The following is a 14,718-nucleotide window of genomic DNA, read 5'->3' as shown; positions in this document are numbered from 1 at the left end:
ATAATTGGAGTTTACGTTATATTATTTTAGTACATTAGTACATCATTGTTGTCCTGATTTCTAAGTTCTCAAATGACACGCTAGCCTCGTTCTCGTCTGTAACAGACGACAATCGATCGAACGTTTCCTGGGGGGTAATGTTAGCGGTGATCCATCAGCCAATCAGCACCAGTCCTGAGGGACCCGCCTTTGTTATCTAACCAATCAGAGTCATCGTTTATTATCCCTCAACCAATCACAGCCCACCTGCCAGTCTCCGTGTCCTCAGTCGAGTTCGCGGATCCCAGCTACCGGCCTAGGTACGTGGTACTCTTGACATTGATGGCAATTTCTTGTTTTTCATAAGGAGTTAGACATAGATCTTTTGATCGTTAGGTAGAAGAGATAATATAGAACATGTTGGTATTTTTTATGACCCCAAATATCTCGTTATCCGCTTTAAAACCGTGTTTTCAAATGTGTAGTTTTACGAGGAATCGAACACACCGGTTCGCGCCGGTACCATTTTTTGGCTTTGACCTTACCGGAGGATTTGGGAAGGTTTTGATCGATAGAATGAGACTCTATCGCCATTCTTATACCGTATATTGTGTTTTCTCCGCATTTCAACGGCTTTTATAGGTATGTGTATAATGCAAGGAGGATATGTACATCGTATATATCCTAATTTTAGCAGACGGTGCACGGTGCACTAGTGGGAGGGGCTGGGGCAGGGGACGGGAATCATGAATGGAGAAATGTTTATCTAAAGTCATCCTATATCTTATCGAAAGAGATAAACAAAGACAAGTAGGACGCTATTTGGGTTTGAGTTTCAAGTGCTTTTATACCTCTAGGGTCCCTGTTGGCTGTCAATGGAATTCAATCCACCTTTACGAGCAAAAAAAGTTGCTATTTAGTAGTAAGCTATTCGCGCTCCTTGTCCCTTTTTAAAATGTGAACAAGAGTAATATAATTTTACAACTCAATGGCTCTCAATCTCTGTAGACTTTCTTCACATGTCACACAAAATGTTTTAAAAAAAATGTCAATGTGTGAAAGTTCCCCATTCAGTGTCTCATAAACTTTGATAAAGGAATGTCTTTTATTGAATAAATTATGGCCACTGCCTATACTACAAAATTAGTTGTCCAGTATTCAAAGACTTGTTTGTGATTGGAACTGGAAAACTAATAAAAATGATTAGAATTATTCAGATTTCAAATACTGGCCAGGTATATGCACGTGAATGCAACGTGTCGGCCTGTTGAAACAGTACCGTCTGGAAAGTCCTGACGTGTGAGTACGTGACTGTTAAAAGTTTACCAATGGAGAAGAATGGCCTCTGACATTAATGATTTATAGGGGAAAGTGCATTTTGAACTCCTACATTTAAACATGCCAGTCTGTTGCAGTTGCAAGATTTCCTCTTCAATCTGAATTTCGATGCTATACCCCCTTGACTTACTTACCCCCTTAAGCCTTATTTGGGCATGGTGAGGGGAGCCCCCCTGGCTTGCTTCGAATGCCTCTACTGTGGTAGGCTTTACCTTTGACCTTGGCATCCCACTAGCAGGGCCAGCCACCCCCACCCACTAACAAAATGTCTGTACTGGTCGTTAATTCTGCATCTGCATATTATTTCAAATTTACTGGACAGCTTCATATTCTTTTACTCAGGTCTGGTCAACAGGGAAAAAAAATTAATAAATATAGAATACAACACAGGGTATTCCGTATCACCCGAGGTACCAGCCCGACCGCGGGTCGGATCGCCCGACGGCCGTAGGCCGGAGGGTGATCCGACCCGCGGGAGGGCTGGGACCTAGGGTGATGCGGAATACAACGTGTTGTATTTTATTTATGTCATACCTTGGTCATACCCACCCGAGAAAACATACATTTCAATGCGGAATGGGCCAGAAGTTGAGGGAGTTTTGTGTCCTAGAACAAGAAACTGTAGCAACATTGATTCCAATCTCCGAATCCGGTATTCGAATTTCCGACAGCCGCGCAACCGGCGCGCTCGAAATGCGTTCGAAGTATTCTATGGAAGCCTGTGTGATAACACTTCCGAACCCTATGTGATCCGGATAGTTATCACACGGTCCGGAACACCCGTATCAGGCCCAGGCATGACATAAAGACTAAGAAAGAACTTGCCTTGGTCATATTGATTTTTTTGGGGGCTGGGGGGCATCAAACCAAGGGACTTTGCATGGTAACCATGAGAAATGTTTCGTTCTAGTTCTTTCTTTCTGTTTCTGTGCTGCAGAGAATCTGTGTATACAGTGGAACCCTGGTTGCTAGGGAACTGTTCCATTGAGGGGTCATGTTTCAGCTTATCAGCTGATAGCTAGGGGGATGCCTCTGAGGTGGAAACAAAAGGATCTATACATACGAATCAAATAGAATAGCAATTTATGCATGGCTATCCTGAATTTCTTTGTTTCTAATTGGAAAGAAGAAATTGTATCAGTTGCAAGTATAGAAATAAGCAACACTCTGTAAGCCATAAGGTTCCAGTCCAAGTGAATGGTAAGATTTTGTCCCACACCTGACTTCAAAAGATCACAAATTTTTACGGCTGGTCTTGTGAAACAAATTTGCAAAACTGAAACCAATGTTTAATTATCAGGATGAGGTTTTAATCTGTACTCCTTTGTTAAGACTTGAGCCTGTAGTATTAAGGTTGGGTTATGTTACAGTTTCTTAATCCTTAAAGTGGAATGTAGATTATACAAGCTAAGATGCCATTGTGTGCTTGCTACACCTAGTTCCCCCAGTTCCCATTTGCAGTTCACTCCCCGCAGTTCCAGCCCAGTCAACAGTACCTCCATCTTGTCACTGGGAGCTACATGTAACACAGGCATTATTGATCTGGCTCCTCCCGGTAATTTCCATCTGCTGGGTTTTAGAGAGAGACATGAACGGCACTTTGTCTGATTAGCTAGGATGGGGCACACTGCATGGTTGGGACTTTAACTATATTGGGTTATGTTCTGTAGCAGCTTGGAACAGTCACAATGAAACATGATCTTCTGCAGCATAACTAGCACCGGCTCTGTATATGGAAAATATTAATATTGCAGACGTCATTTATCAGTCTGATGTTGTATCTTTAATGTAAGGTTACAGACAAAGAAAGTAATCTAGAGTAGAAATCTGCCCTGGGGGGGGGGGGCTTAGACACCTGTCCTTAAGGTAAACAGGTCCTTCTGCTGGTGTATAATTATGTGTCTACACTTCAGTGCCTCCTGGGCCTCAGGCAGACTACTTAAGCCCGGTCTGTCTTGAATAGGTCTCACTCTCAGTTTGAGTGTGGAGTCTGTGGACCATGCAGTAAACAGGCATGCCGAATTCGAAGTGTCTAAAAACACTCTGTATTTCAGTCATGCATTTGTGGCAACATTTCACACTGTAGGTGTGTAGTTTACATTTTACATGTAGATTAGAAGGAAGTATTCCCAGAATCATACTTCTTTTTATAGATGTATGTTACTGTACATGACATCTGCTGTGCAGAAATATTGATCACTGTCCATATCACTGACATTGGTATTAATCTATAACTGCCTCATAGTCATAATAAGCAGGGCAGTGAAGTTAGCACTTAGCAGTGCTGGGATAAATCAGTAAATAGTCCTCCTGGCTGAAGCAATATACTCTATGGGTATGCAGCCATGGTGAGAGTCCAGAGTGGATAGTAATCAATAGAATATGATGATTTTAATCTGATATTTATGGTGGCTTGACCATACATTGTTCAAAATCTTTTGCAGGGTTTTCAAATCTGACTAAAGGCAATTTCGCAATTGGATATTTTTTCTACATTGTATTTTTAGAGTCTCAAACTTGTTTTGGGTTTTATTTTTGGGTTAGACTAAAATGTACATGTATTGATCTTACTAACCAACAGTCTGCTGATTTAACTATATTGTACTGTTTATCATTTATTTCAAACATTCACATAAACAGGCCTACTACAGTCTGTGTTGAAAAACATTAAGTGGTCCATCATGCTACAATTCATTTTCAATTAAGATAGCCTAAGGGCAGGTTTGGCCCACTTTTCTTCTAAGATGAGAGATTTCATCTATATCATTCATATGTCCTAGAAAAGGTATTCCAACCCTCAGATTGAATTATCTGTAAATTTTCCTAAATTTTTGGCACAGTTATGACATTAACCATCTTGTTCTGAACAACATTTATCTTTTGACTCTCTTTCTGGAGATATTAAAGACTTTCAGTTCCACATCAGAATTCATATCACCCTTACCTGTGTAAAACTGTATGAATGACAGATTATGAGACACTAGGTGTTTTCTAACATTGAATATCTGTTTCCTTCCAGATAAGTTTTCAGTGGTTCTGTATTCCTAAGTTCCTTAAGATCACGCAAGATGTCAGCGTTCTTCGTTCGCAATGCTCGCACGCTGGCCGCCGCCGGGGGAGTGGGCGTGGCAGCCGCCTCCGCCTGGTACTATGGCAACCAGACCGTCGACGCCCGTGTGGGCGGGGCCAGAAAAATGTATCCCCCAAGGTAAGGAGATGATCCAGTGTGTTTAAGAAATGATAACGTTTGTTTCTTTCTCAATTACTCTTCCAATCACATTTCCATCTCCCTCCATAAGTCCCGCAACCCTTTCCCTCCCCTCTATAGCTAACTCCCATGTCCATCCATCTACATTTCATAATCAGTCGCACTCAGTTTCCTTGAGTTTAGAATGAAGTGTCAGTAATGGATCCACCATGTCATTGTAGAAGAAATAGTCAAAACAGCCAGTAATTCCACCACTTGCATTAATTGACAGTGCGTGACTGTGTTGAGCTACAGTGAAATGTGGGGAAAACCTGTAATATGTATTAGGCAAGGAACTAAAAATTGAAATTACTGGTGCATTTGTACAACCTCCCTCCATTTCAGGTGAAGCTGGTCACACGGCCGCATGCCTGATTAACACGATAAGACAAATGAAAATGAAAGATCATGCATCGCTGAATTTTTTTTCTACCAATAAATCATAACTCAGTAAGATATTCCCATGAACCTCACCAACCCTTGTGTCCATTCCATGTAAACTTACCATGCCCAGTCTATTTGTGTTGGTCATGTACAATCACAAACACACCAGTGTGCATTGGCGAGAGTTCTATGGTAAGCTTGGTGGGTTTGTGCGATCACAGAACGTGCACCCTATGCACACTCACACACAAACTTATGCATATGTACACACACACACATGGTATGCACTGGCGAGAGTTATATGGTAAGCATGGTGGGTTTGTGCGATCACAGAACGTGCACCCTATGCACTGTGACTCACACACACACACATGCATACGTACACACACACACACATGGCATGCATTGGCGAGAGTTCTATGGTAAGCGTGGTGGGTTTGTGGTTCACAGAACGTGCACCCTATGCACACACACACACACACACACACACACACACGGTATGCATTGGCGAGAGTTCTATGGTAAGCGTGGTGGGTTTGTGGTTCACAGAACGTGTACCCTATATATGTACACACACACACACACACGGTATGCATTGGCGAGAGTTCTATGGTAAGCGTGGTGGGTTTGTGGTTCACAGAACGTGCACGCGGTGCCTGTGGACCTCGGTGCCGCTGGTCGTAGCCTTTATGCTGGGCTTCCTGACCAGCTCTGTCAGCCAGCGCTACTCGTGCACGCTTCGTGCCACCGAGATTGCGCCCATCAAACCGGCCAGAAAAAGATACCCTCCTAGGTAAGACCGACCAACGTACACAAAACTGTGGCAAGTGTGACAGTCTCTGTGGCAAACATCATCCTCACAAAACATTAACTGTAGCAAACTGTGTCTTTGTGGCAAGAATCATCCTCACAAAACTTTAACAAGTTGAATGTAGCAGAATGTGTCCTAGACAAGTAATAAACAAGCAACTACACATGGACAACAGAATGATGTCTCTATTGGAAACATGTTATAAAAATGCAAGTCGACTTTAAAAGCATGTTGACTGTGAAGCAATTTAATAACAAAAGAAAAACATGAATGATGGAAGACAAAGGTCAGAAAGGACTGAGCTGGTCAGGTAGCCTTAGCAAGAGGTAGGTCATCATAATGTAGTAACTGTTACTCATTTGATAACATCTCAAACCCCATGTCATGCTGTGCTGTGCATGCATGCCTTGATGTTGAATATTGTATCAGACTGTACTAGTCTGCATGCTAGAATAGAAATGTAAATATGTTGAACACTTCCAGTGTTGGAGCTGGTTAAAATGTTCATAGAACATCCAGGAGAGAGATTCACAGGCATCAGCAATTGATGATTGATTGATTAATTGATTGGTTGATTTTCAGCCCCAGACACACTAACAAAGCAATGATAACATCCATTTGGCAGCTTCACCAATGTTTTACGTCGCTTCTCAAGTACTACAAGCTTGCTACCACTGAAGACAAGCGGGCAGCTAGAACAGGCCCACCTGACGCTAGGACAGGAGCTTTATGCATTTTATGGCGGCTACGTAGTCATCGGGTATACGTACCAGCTTGGGTTAAAGGACAAGGATAAGGGCCATAGGTTAAGGGTTGACAGGAAGATGCTGGGTATAAGTTGTACCATACTGCGATTACAAAGTAGACTTAAAATAGTATTGACAGCTGCAAGGGAATTAAGAATAAGCGTAACATATCAGGATGAGGGAAGATGAAACGTTCTTTGCATGTTCTGAAGTCATGAAAAGCTCAAGCAGGTGTAGAGGGCTTCCATCATAAACAAAAATAGCAAAAATAACCCCTGAACGTGCTTCTGCCCCCCTCCCCCCACAGTGCTGACTTCCCTGACTTGAAGAAGCACAACAACATCATGGCGAGTAACCTGACACCAAAGATCTACGCCAAGCTGCGGGACAAGGCGACGCCGGCCGGCTACACGCTGGACCAGTGCATCCAGACGGGGGTGGACAACCCCGGGCACCCCTTCATCAAGACCGTCGGCATGGTCGCGGGAGACGAGGAGTCATACGAGGTCAGTCCCAAACTTCTCAGGCTTCACTGCACTACCAAAGGAAGCTGCTAGGGGGTCCAAAATTTACTTGATCTAGGAAATAGCTAGAAATTATTGTAAGTGGGCAGGCTTTTTGCCTCTCTCACAATATTATCAAAGATTGTCAAATTCACTAATCATTGTCAACAACCTTGCTGGTATATTTTGTCATCTGCATCAATCAGCAGGACCTAAAAGTAACTGCCATTTGGCATAAGATGCTAATAGTATCTTTGCGAGCAATAGCCAAAACCATTTAACATATGTTTACCGCTAGCTTTTAGCATCTCAAAAGGACGTACATTGTACATGTACTATCAAAGGATAAAAAGTTTCAAGTCAAGCCAAGTCTTTGGACTTGGAGAAACAAATTTGTAAACATACAGGTAGTGGATACATCAGTGTAATTTCAATCCAGGAAAGACTTGTCCTCTGTAACAAACCTAAGGGATGTTCTGTAAGTGTACAGTGTGTAAATGACTTTGTATTTTGTCCCATCTCAGGTATTCGCTGAGCTGTTTGATGCCGTTATTGACGAGCGGCACGGCGGGTACGGGCCAAACGACAAGCATCCCACCGACCTGGACTTCACCAAGATCCGTGGGGGGAACTTTGACGACAAGTATGTGCTGTCCAGCCGCGTGCGTACCGGACGGAGCATCCGCGGCCTGAGCCTGCCGCCAGCCTGCACCAGGGCAGAGAGGCGCGAGGTACGGGGTTACAGATGGTTTCATGGCATTGTCCTGCTGAAACTATCAGGATAATTACATAATGCAGGCATTGATAAAAGTACAGTATTCAATACACTTAGAGAGCTAGGGGTCACCAGAGCCAACTGGAGGTCCTGTGCCCAAAATAGAACATTCTGGAGAGAGATATCTACAGTCGCCATTGACATTAGCAACTGACACTTGTGGATGGTTGATTGACAAAAAAGTCATTAGACGTTACAACTAACAATTAGCAATATTTCCTGTCATGTACGTAAGTTGCCATACATTGTACCAGTTACAATAGTTGCGCAATAAAGTTCTCCTTCTTTATATATATATGTATACTGACTGCTGGACAGAAAGTCAAGAAACTCGAATTGTATTCAAAGATTCTTGAAAGTGGTAGAAAAATGAATTTTTGATAATATAATCAGATCAATGAAATGAGAGATAAACTGTCATACCTACCCCCTTCCCCCCATAGGTGGAGCGTGTGGTGTCTGACGGCCTGGCCAACCTGGCGGGAGAGTTTGAGGGGAAGTACTACCCGCTCAACAACATGACAGACGACGAGCAGCAGCAGCTGATCGACGACCACTTCCTGTTCGACAAGCCGGTCTCGCCGCTGCTGACCTGCGCCGGGATGGCCCGCGACTGGCCCGACGGCCGCGGCATCTGGTGCGTGCGATGGTGCAGCTTAGCACTTTGAGCATAGACCTAATTTGTACAGAGTTGATGATATATTTGCAGGTGGTGATCGGTCTGCGCCTTGGGTCGTAGCCTTACATTTGAATCTGTCTCCAGGACCCGTCCCTGATTTGAATGCCTGTATGAAGAATGGGAGGGAATGAACAGAAACATTTCAGATAGAAAGAAAATAATTGTTGTGATGTTTAAAGGCATGCGATTGTTAAATGTTATGTAAAAGGATTCGACTATGTTTTAACTTAAAAAGACTGAGCTTTCATGCTAAAATGTGTTATGATAGTGTTTAGAATGACTGTGTCAATTGAACAACTTAAGTCTGTACTTAGCATGATTCCTTCTCTTGTTACCTCCAGCAAGTTTTACTGTGATTTCTTAGCCATAGTAATATTATTATTATACTTTAGAACGATAATGATTTGTTTAATCCTTAAAAGGGGTGGATACCGGTTTGGCTTAATAAGGTCCAAGTCCAAGTTTAGGTCCAGAGATTTAGGTTCAGGTCCTAACCTGAACCTGGACCTAATCCTGTCCAGTTGATGTTTTGTTTTATTAGGCCAATATAAAGCATAGAGAATCAACACTGACACGCACGACTATAATTATAAAAGTTTCTTGGTGAGAAAACTTTCAAGATAAACCAGTGTTTGATATTTGAATGTTACACTTATTTTAAATGCCTTTTTTGTCAGAGGGCAAACTCAAAACACTTTTTGTCAAACAAAACAGAAAAATATATTTGTACTTTGTTCAGGTTTTTTGGACTCGGTTCTTGGATGTTATAAAGGTCTGAATCAGGTCCAGCAAACCGGTATCCACCCCTAGTCCTTAATCATTTTTAAATAATGTATCAAACTTTTTTTTTTCAAAGTGATCCTCCCTCTCCCCCAGCAGATCATCTTTCTTGAGTTGATTTCTTTCTACTGATCACTTAGTTTTGTTTCTCCCAGAGTAGGATACAATTGTCCCAAAAATCAGACTGCAAACATACAACTGTAGTCCTGTATATAAAATACCCTGATCTCACATGAAGGACTCCTGCCCCCCTCCCCACGCAGGCACAACGCGCAGAAGAACTTCCTGGTGTGGGTCAACGAGGAGGACCACACCCGGGTCATCTCCATGGAGAAGGGCGGCAACATGGCGGGGGTGTTCCGTCGCTTCTGCACCGGCCTCAAGGAGGTAGAGTCACGCTTCCCCGCTTTGTTTCCGCGCCGTTTAAACCCACACGTTGTCTTCACAGGAGACTGTCGCTGTCTGACTGTCCGCCTGTCCGACTGTCCGACTGTCCGCCACCCTGTCCCAGCATGCATCTTTCTACTGGGTTCACTTTTGTACTTGCAGACACACTCAACAACACACAGGTCACCTCACAGAACAGTGTTACTCACAAACTTTCATCCAACAACTCCTTGCCTGCATCACAACACACAGATAAATTGTATAAGCAAAGAAACACACAGACACACATACAAATGCACAAACATACCAACACACAAACAAACACACCTTTGTGTACGTCTGTCTCAGTTGTTTTCTCCCACATGATCTCTGACTTCCTCCCACCAGCATGTAGCACTGCAGCTCATCCCACCCACTCAGCAGGATGAATGAACCCCCCCTCTGCACCCTATATCCCCCCTCACCATGAATGAACCTCCCCTTTGCACCTGCCCTCAGGCATAACATGAACAAGACTTTCCTAGTCTGGGTGAACGAAGAGGACCACACAAGGGTCATTTCCATGGAAAAGGGTGGGAACATGCAACGGGTATTCCAGAGGTTCTGCACAGGCCTCTCACAGGTAACCCCCACCCCTTCTCCAACCCCCTCCCCCCGAGTTGTGTGGTGTGTCCACTGGAGTGTTTGCCACTTTGTGCAGAGGCTTGCACACTTGCTGCCACAGGATAAGTATGGAGGTTTGCTGTGCCTGTAGTTTACAGTGTTAGAACATTAGGTAGCTGGTAAGGTAGGGTGAGACATGACTGGTGCCATCTGTGCCCCCCTCCCCCCTCAGCGTTCCTTCCCACTTTCCACCCCACCCCCTCACGTCTACTTGTCTATCCCCTCAGCAGGCTGTTCTAAGCTACAAACCACGCTTTCTCCCCATTCTCATAATGAGTCATAATTATCACCTTTCTCATTTCAAATCTATTTTTGCAGGTTAGATCTACCATCATTATAAATGAAAAATACTTTTTCAACTTTCTTTCTATCACTTCAATAACATCCTTTGCATTTCATTAGCATCTTTTTTCCAGCTTCTCCATCCTCCCTGCATGCTACTGTACATCTTCAAGAACCAGAGTGATTCTTGTGCTGTTTCTTTTCTTCTGTTTCTTTCCTATGTACCATTACTAGTAGATGCCTGAATCTTTTCCTATTTACTACATTTCTGTATCTAGATACAATTTCTTTCCTACATGTATGTAGCTAGTCCTTTACCTCCTTTGCATGCCATACCATCCCTGTCTACCTCCACCCCCACCCCCCACTGACACCTGTACCCCCCTCCCCGGCACGGTCTGTCCCCCTTCCCCCAGGCATAACATGAACAAGACCTTCCTGGTGTGGCTGAACGAGGAGGACCACACCCGGGTCATCTCCATGGAGAAGGGCGGAAACATGAGGCGCGTCTTCCGTAGATTCTCGGAGGGACTCAGTGAGGTATCGTACTTAGATCGCAGTTAACGCTGACTCTAGGTATTGTACTTAGGTCGCAGTTAACGCTGACTCTAGGTATTGTACTTAGGTCGCAGTTAACGCTGACTCTAGGTATCGTTCTTAGGAAGTTAGGTGACAATTGTCGCCGACTTGAGGTATCGTACTTAGGCATTGTTTTTACAGCATCAAGTACACTCCAGCCAAAGGTAGCTGGTGGTTTGTATGTGAGCCCTTGAGTATGACTGAGTCTCTGCTGTTATTAAGGAGATTAGTTTTCCATATCTTGAAAGGTAAGGATGCAAGGCTGCTTGGTTAGTGGTCTGTGGAGAAGTTCCGTAAAATTTCCAGAGCTGGTAAGTTTGTACCTTCCAAATTGCTCCACACAGTTTATATCACATTATTAGTCCTACATGATCCAGACTTGTGTGCAGGTAAGTCCTCTCTCTTTACTTCATGTTCCATCCCCAACTCCAAACTGTTGCTGTGAGAAGAGTGCTGTGTGTGGTGTTCGACTGCCTTCACTTACACACATACATGTTCTGTGCATCACTTACATGTATTACATGTTCTGTGTATCACTAATACATACGTCATGTGCTGTGCATAGCTGACTTGTGAAATTTGTGTTTTCTATTGTGTGACCTGAAAAGTGACTGTAAGTGTAGGACTATTATGAAGTAGAGTGGATTCATTCCTCAAGCTAACCGACATCTTTTTCACTGCAGTCATCCCTCTGTAAGACATCTGGAGCTGCATACAGTTTGTAGTTCCTGTTTAGACCTGTACAGCCTGTGTAGTGCAAAAGATGTTGGTTAGCTGAGGAATGAATCCACTCTATTTTATGCCTTTATGACTATTTACACACAATATTAAAAAATCAGTTTTATTCAATTCCAAATTTCCACCAGCTGAACTGTCATTTATGAAAATCTGAACACCTTTTTTCAACAAGTGTTGGTAGAGATGTTTTTCACATTGTTTTGCTCCCTTTCCAATACCACACCCTTGCTCTTTGAAGGTATTTCAAGATGATGGTATCTTCCCCACATTTTGTTTACTTTTTGCAATCCTAAGGGCCCTCCACTGACAGTAGCTATGATTTTGATAAGAGGGTAGCAGTTGTTTTAGCAAAGTGTTCATTTAAGTTTTGCTTGTTTAGCTGTGGTTGTAAAGTTAAGTGTACAATAAACTCACAACCTGTGCGTGCTCTAGCAGCAACAAGAGTTCCAATCCAAATTGGGTTTGCACCACTAAAATCATTTCCCGATCCCTCCAAAAGTTTCCAATTACAGTCACACCTTTCTTCGTTTGCCAGAGCATGTAGTCGTCAACATGTCAATATAGGTCAAGTGTGAATGAGATATAATTGCAAGTTGGTTTCCCTGAAAAGTGCCATCCTGCTGTTTCTGAGTCCTGATGTTTCAGATTTATGGTGTGCTGTTGTCCCACAGGTGGAGAAGCAGATTAACGAGAAGGGCTGGGAGTTCATGTGGAACGAGCACCTGGGCTACATCCTCACCTGTCCGTCCAACCTGGGCACCGGCCTGAGGGCTGGAGTTCACGTCAAGATCCCCAGGGTGTCCAAGGTACAGAGTCTAGCCCTTAACCTATCCAGACTGTGCAGTCATTGCTATGTTGTTATTACCAATGTACAATTGTAACTGAATCACATAAATCAAGTTGACATGTATGCACATTTTTATCTGCAAACAAAATGATGAAAGAATAACAGTTCTGATGGTGTGCGTGTTTTGTCTGTCCAGTACCCATGGTTTGAGAGTAGTTTTTCTTTAAATTGTAACTGAATGACATAAGCCTGTTTATGCACATTTATCTGCGAATGTAACAAGAAAAGAATGACCGTTACGGTGATGTTTGTGTTTCGTTCTGTCCAGGACCCTCGCTTTGACAACATCCTGAAGGCCCTGCGTCTACAGAAGCGCGGTACCGGCGGCGTGGACACCGCTGCCGTGGGCGGCACCTTCGACATCTCGAACGCGGACCGTCTGGGCGCCTCGGAGGTCCAGCTGGTGCAGGCCGTGATCGACGGCGTGGACCTGTTGGTGCGCATGGAGAAGGAGCTGGAGCGGGGCCGCAGCATCGACAAGCTCATCCCCAAGGGCGACGGCCGCGGCCTGTAAGCGCCGCTCTCTCCGCCGCGCTGCCAAACCAACTCAGCCATCGTCTAAATAACTCCAGGCACACTCAGAATTTGTAACGTTTTTCCAGAAAGTAAAAATGTATCGTAGTGCATATGTTTGAACGTCGATAAGGATGAAAAAACACATTTTATGAAATCATAATAACTGTCTGTGCTTTCAACACGCTCATACATTCATGAATGTCTCCTGTAGCAGAAAGTAGAAAAATTACAAAAAGCGACCGACCATGTAACTTTCAACTCAACCACCTTTAAACTTGATGGTAAAAGACTTCATCATAATTCTGTTACATGTGTACTGTCGAAACAGACAGGAAAGGGTTTCAAAAGGTGCTCCTTTGGCCATACCTCATACGGTGTGGAAATGAAGGTAACTGAGAGATTTTTAGTGGGATTGGACATGGTAAGATTTTCAACTTAACCCAGCTTTAAACTAAATGGTAAAGGACTTCATCGTAATTCTGTTACATGTGTATTGTCAAAACACACAAGGAAGGATTTCAAAAGGTGCTCCTTTGGCCATATCTTATATGGTGTTAAGGTCTGAAAATGAAGGTAACTGAGAGATTTTTAGTGAGATTGGACATGGCAAGACTTTGTTATCTTAAAGAGTGAAGGAATTCTAACATTACCAACTCTGGATCTCAGGAAAGACCAGAATGTACCAGCGAACACAATCTGCTGCTTGGCTCTGTTGTTGTGACCTGCTGTTTTGTTGTTTAAGTGAAGATTTATTCCGATGGAGAACCTATGACCATTCCTCTCCATCTGTATTACTTAGTGCCAAGGCATTGCTTTATGAATTGATAGAGTTTATCCTAGAAGATTCTATGCGAATACAGGAGATTCCTTTTTAATGTATGTTTTGAATTTTGTGTGCCATCAATGCCCGCTGAGAGTTTAAAGTATGTATATATCTATGGGCTGATGATATTTACCCATATGATAATTTTTGCACCTGTGTGTTTTATTGTGTAGCCTGAGGTACTGAGAGCAATAAAAAGCCATGTTGATGTGTCGGATGTTTGGGTACAGTTTTGACAACTGATCTTTACGACTGCAATGTTTGTGTTTCGTGTGTGACAAATAAATGTCTCCTTACTTCTGAATTGTGTATTTTAATAGAGGTGGGTAGAGTAATGGGACTGGTCTTTTATATTGGTCTTTTATATTACCCCATCTGTATAGTATTTAGAATCTATCAATTTACAAAAAAGCATAACGCCCCTCCCTTTAGTTTAGTTCAACTTCACCATGACAAGTGTGTGTACATGTGTCCCCTGATACTAGTGACAGTTCACAATGACTGGCATGTGTACAGGTCACCCTAGCCTGATTTCAATCAAGCCCTGTGACCGCTCGCCGCCTGTAACGGCTCGCCGCCACGGGGAGGGGAGAGAAACCCCCGGACAGCTGGAGTTTGCGTTATATACAGACTAAGATAGT

The 14,718-nt window shown here is 43.3% G+C and overlaps 1 protein-coding gene across 6 annotated transcripts; it reads left to right on the top strand.

The window, feature by feature from the left end:
- Positions 1-166: 166 nt before the first annotated feature.
- LOC136427141 (creatine kinase S-type, mitochondrial-like) lies at positions 167-14,381 on the top strand. 6 transcript variants are annotated; one of them, XM_066415888.1, is made up of 9 exons: positions 167-299; positions 4,337-4,525; positions 5,589-5,741; positions 6,813-7,011; positions 7,533-7,739; positions 8,227-8,420; positions 10,991-11,114; positions 12,563-12,697; positions 13,007-14,381. In XM_066415888.1, the coding sequence occupies exons 2-9, from the start codon at positions 4,386-4,388 to the stop codon at positions 13,250-13,252; spliced, it is 1,398 nt and encodes a 465-aa protein (XP_066271985.1). In that variant the 5' UTR covers positions 167-299; positions 4,337-4,385; the 3' UTR covers positions 13,253-14,381. The 6 variants fall into 6 exon arrangements, with proteins under 6 accessions (XP_066271985.1, XP_066271987.1, XP_066271986.1 ...); XM_066415890.1 differs by lacking the exon at positions 10,991-11,114 and adding an exon at positions 10,128-10,251; XM_066415889.1 differs by lacking the exon at positions 10,991-11,114 and adding an exon at positions 9,506-9,629.
- Positions 14,382-14,718: the final 337 nt, after the last annotated feature.

The sequence above is a fragment of the Branchiostoma lanceolatum genome, chromosome 2 (assembly GCF_035083965.1).
Source record: "Branchiostoma lanceolatum isolate klBraLanc5 chromosome 2, klBraLanc5.hap2, whole genome shotgun sequence".
Lineage (NCBI taxonomy): Eukaryota > Metazoa > Chordata > Leptocardii > Amphioxiformes > Branchiostomatidae > Branchiostoma > Branchiostoma lanceolatum.
The sequence above is the reverse complement of the archived record's forward strand: the minus strand, read 5'-3'. Positions and strand labels throughout refer to the sequence as shown.

Excerpts from the sequence above, each read along its gene's own strand:
- LOC136427141 (XM_066415888.1), top strand. The coding sequence starts at position 4,386 with ATGTCAGCGTTCTTCGTTCGCAATGCTCGCACGCTGGCCGCCGCCGGG. Across the intron at positions 5,742-6,812 it reads AGAAAAAGATACCCTCCTAG|TGCTGACTTCCCTGACTTGA; the intron begins GTAAGACCGACC and ends CTCCCCCCACAG. Across the intron at positions 8,421-10,990 it reads CCCGACGGCCGCGGCATCTG|GCATAACATGAACAAGACCT; the intron begins GTGCGTGCGATG and ends CCCTTCCCCCAG.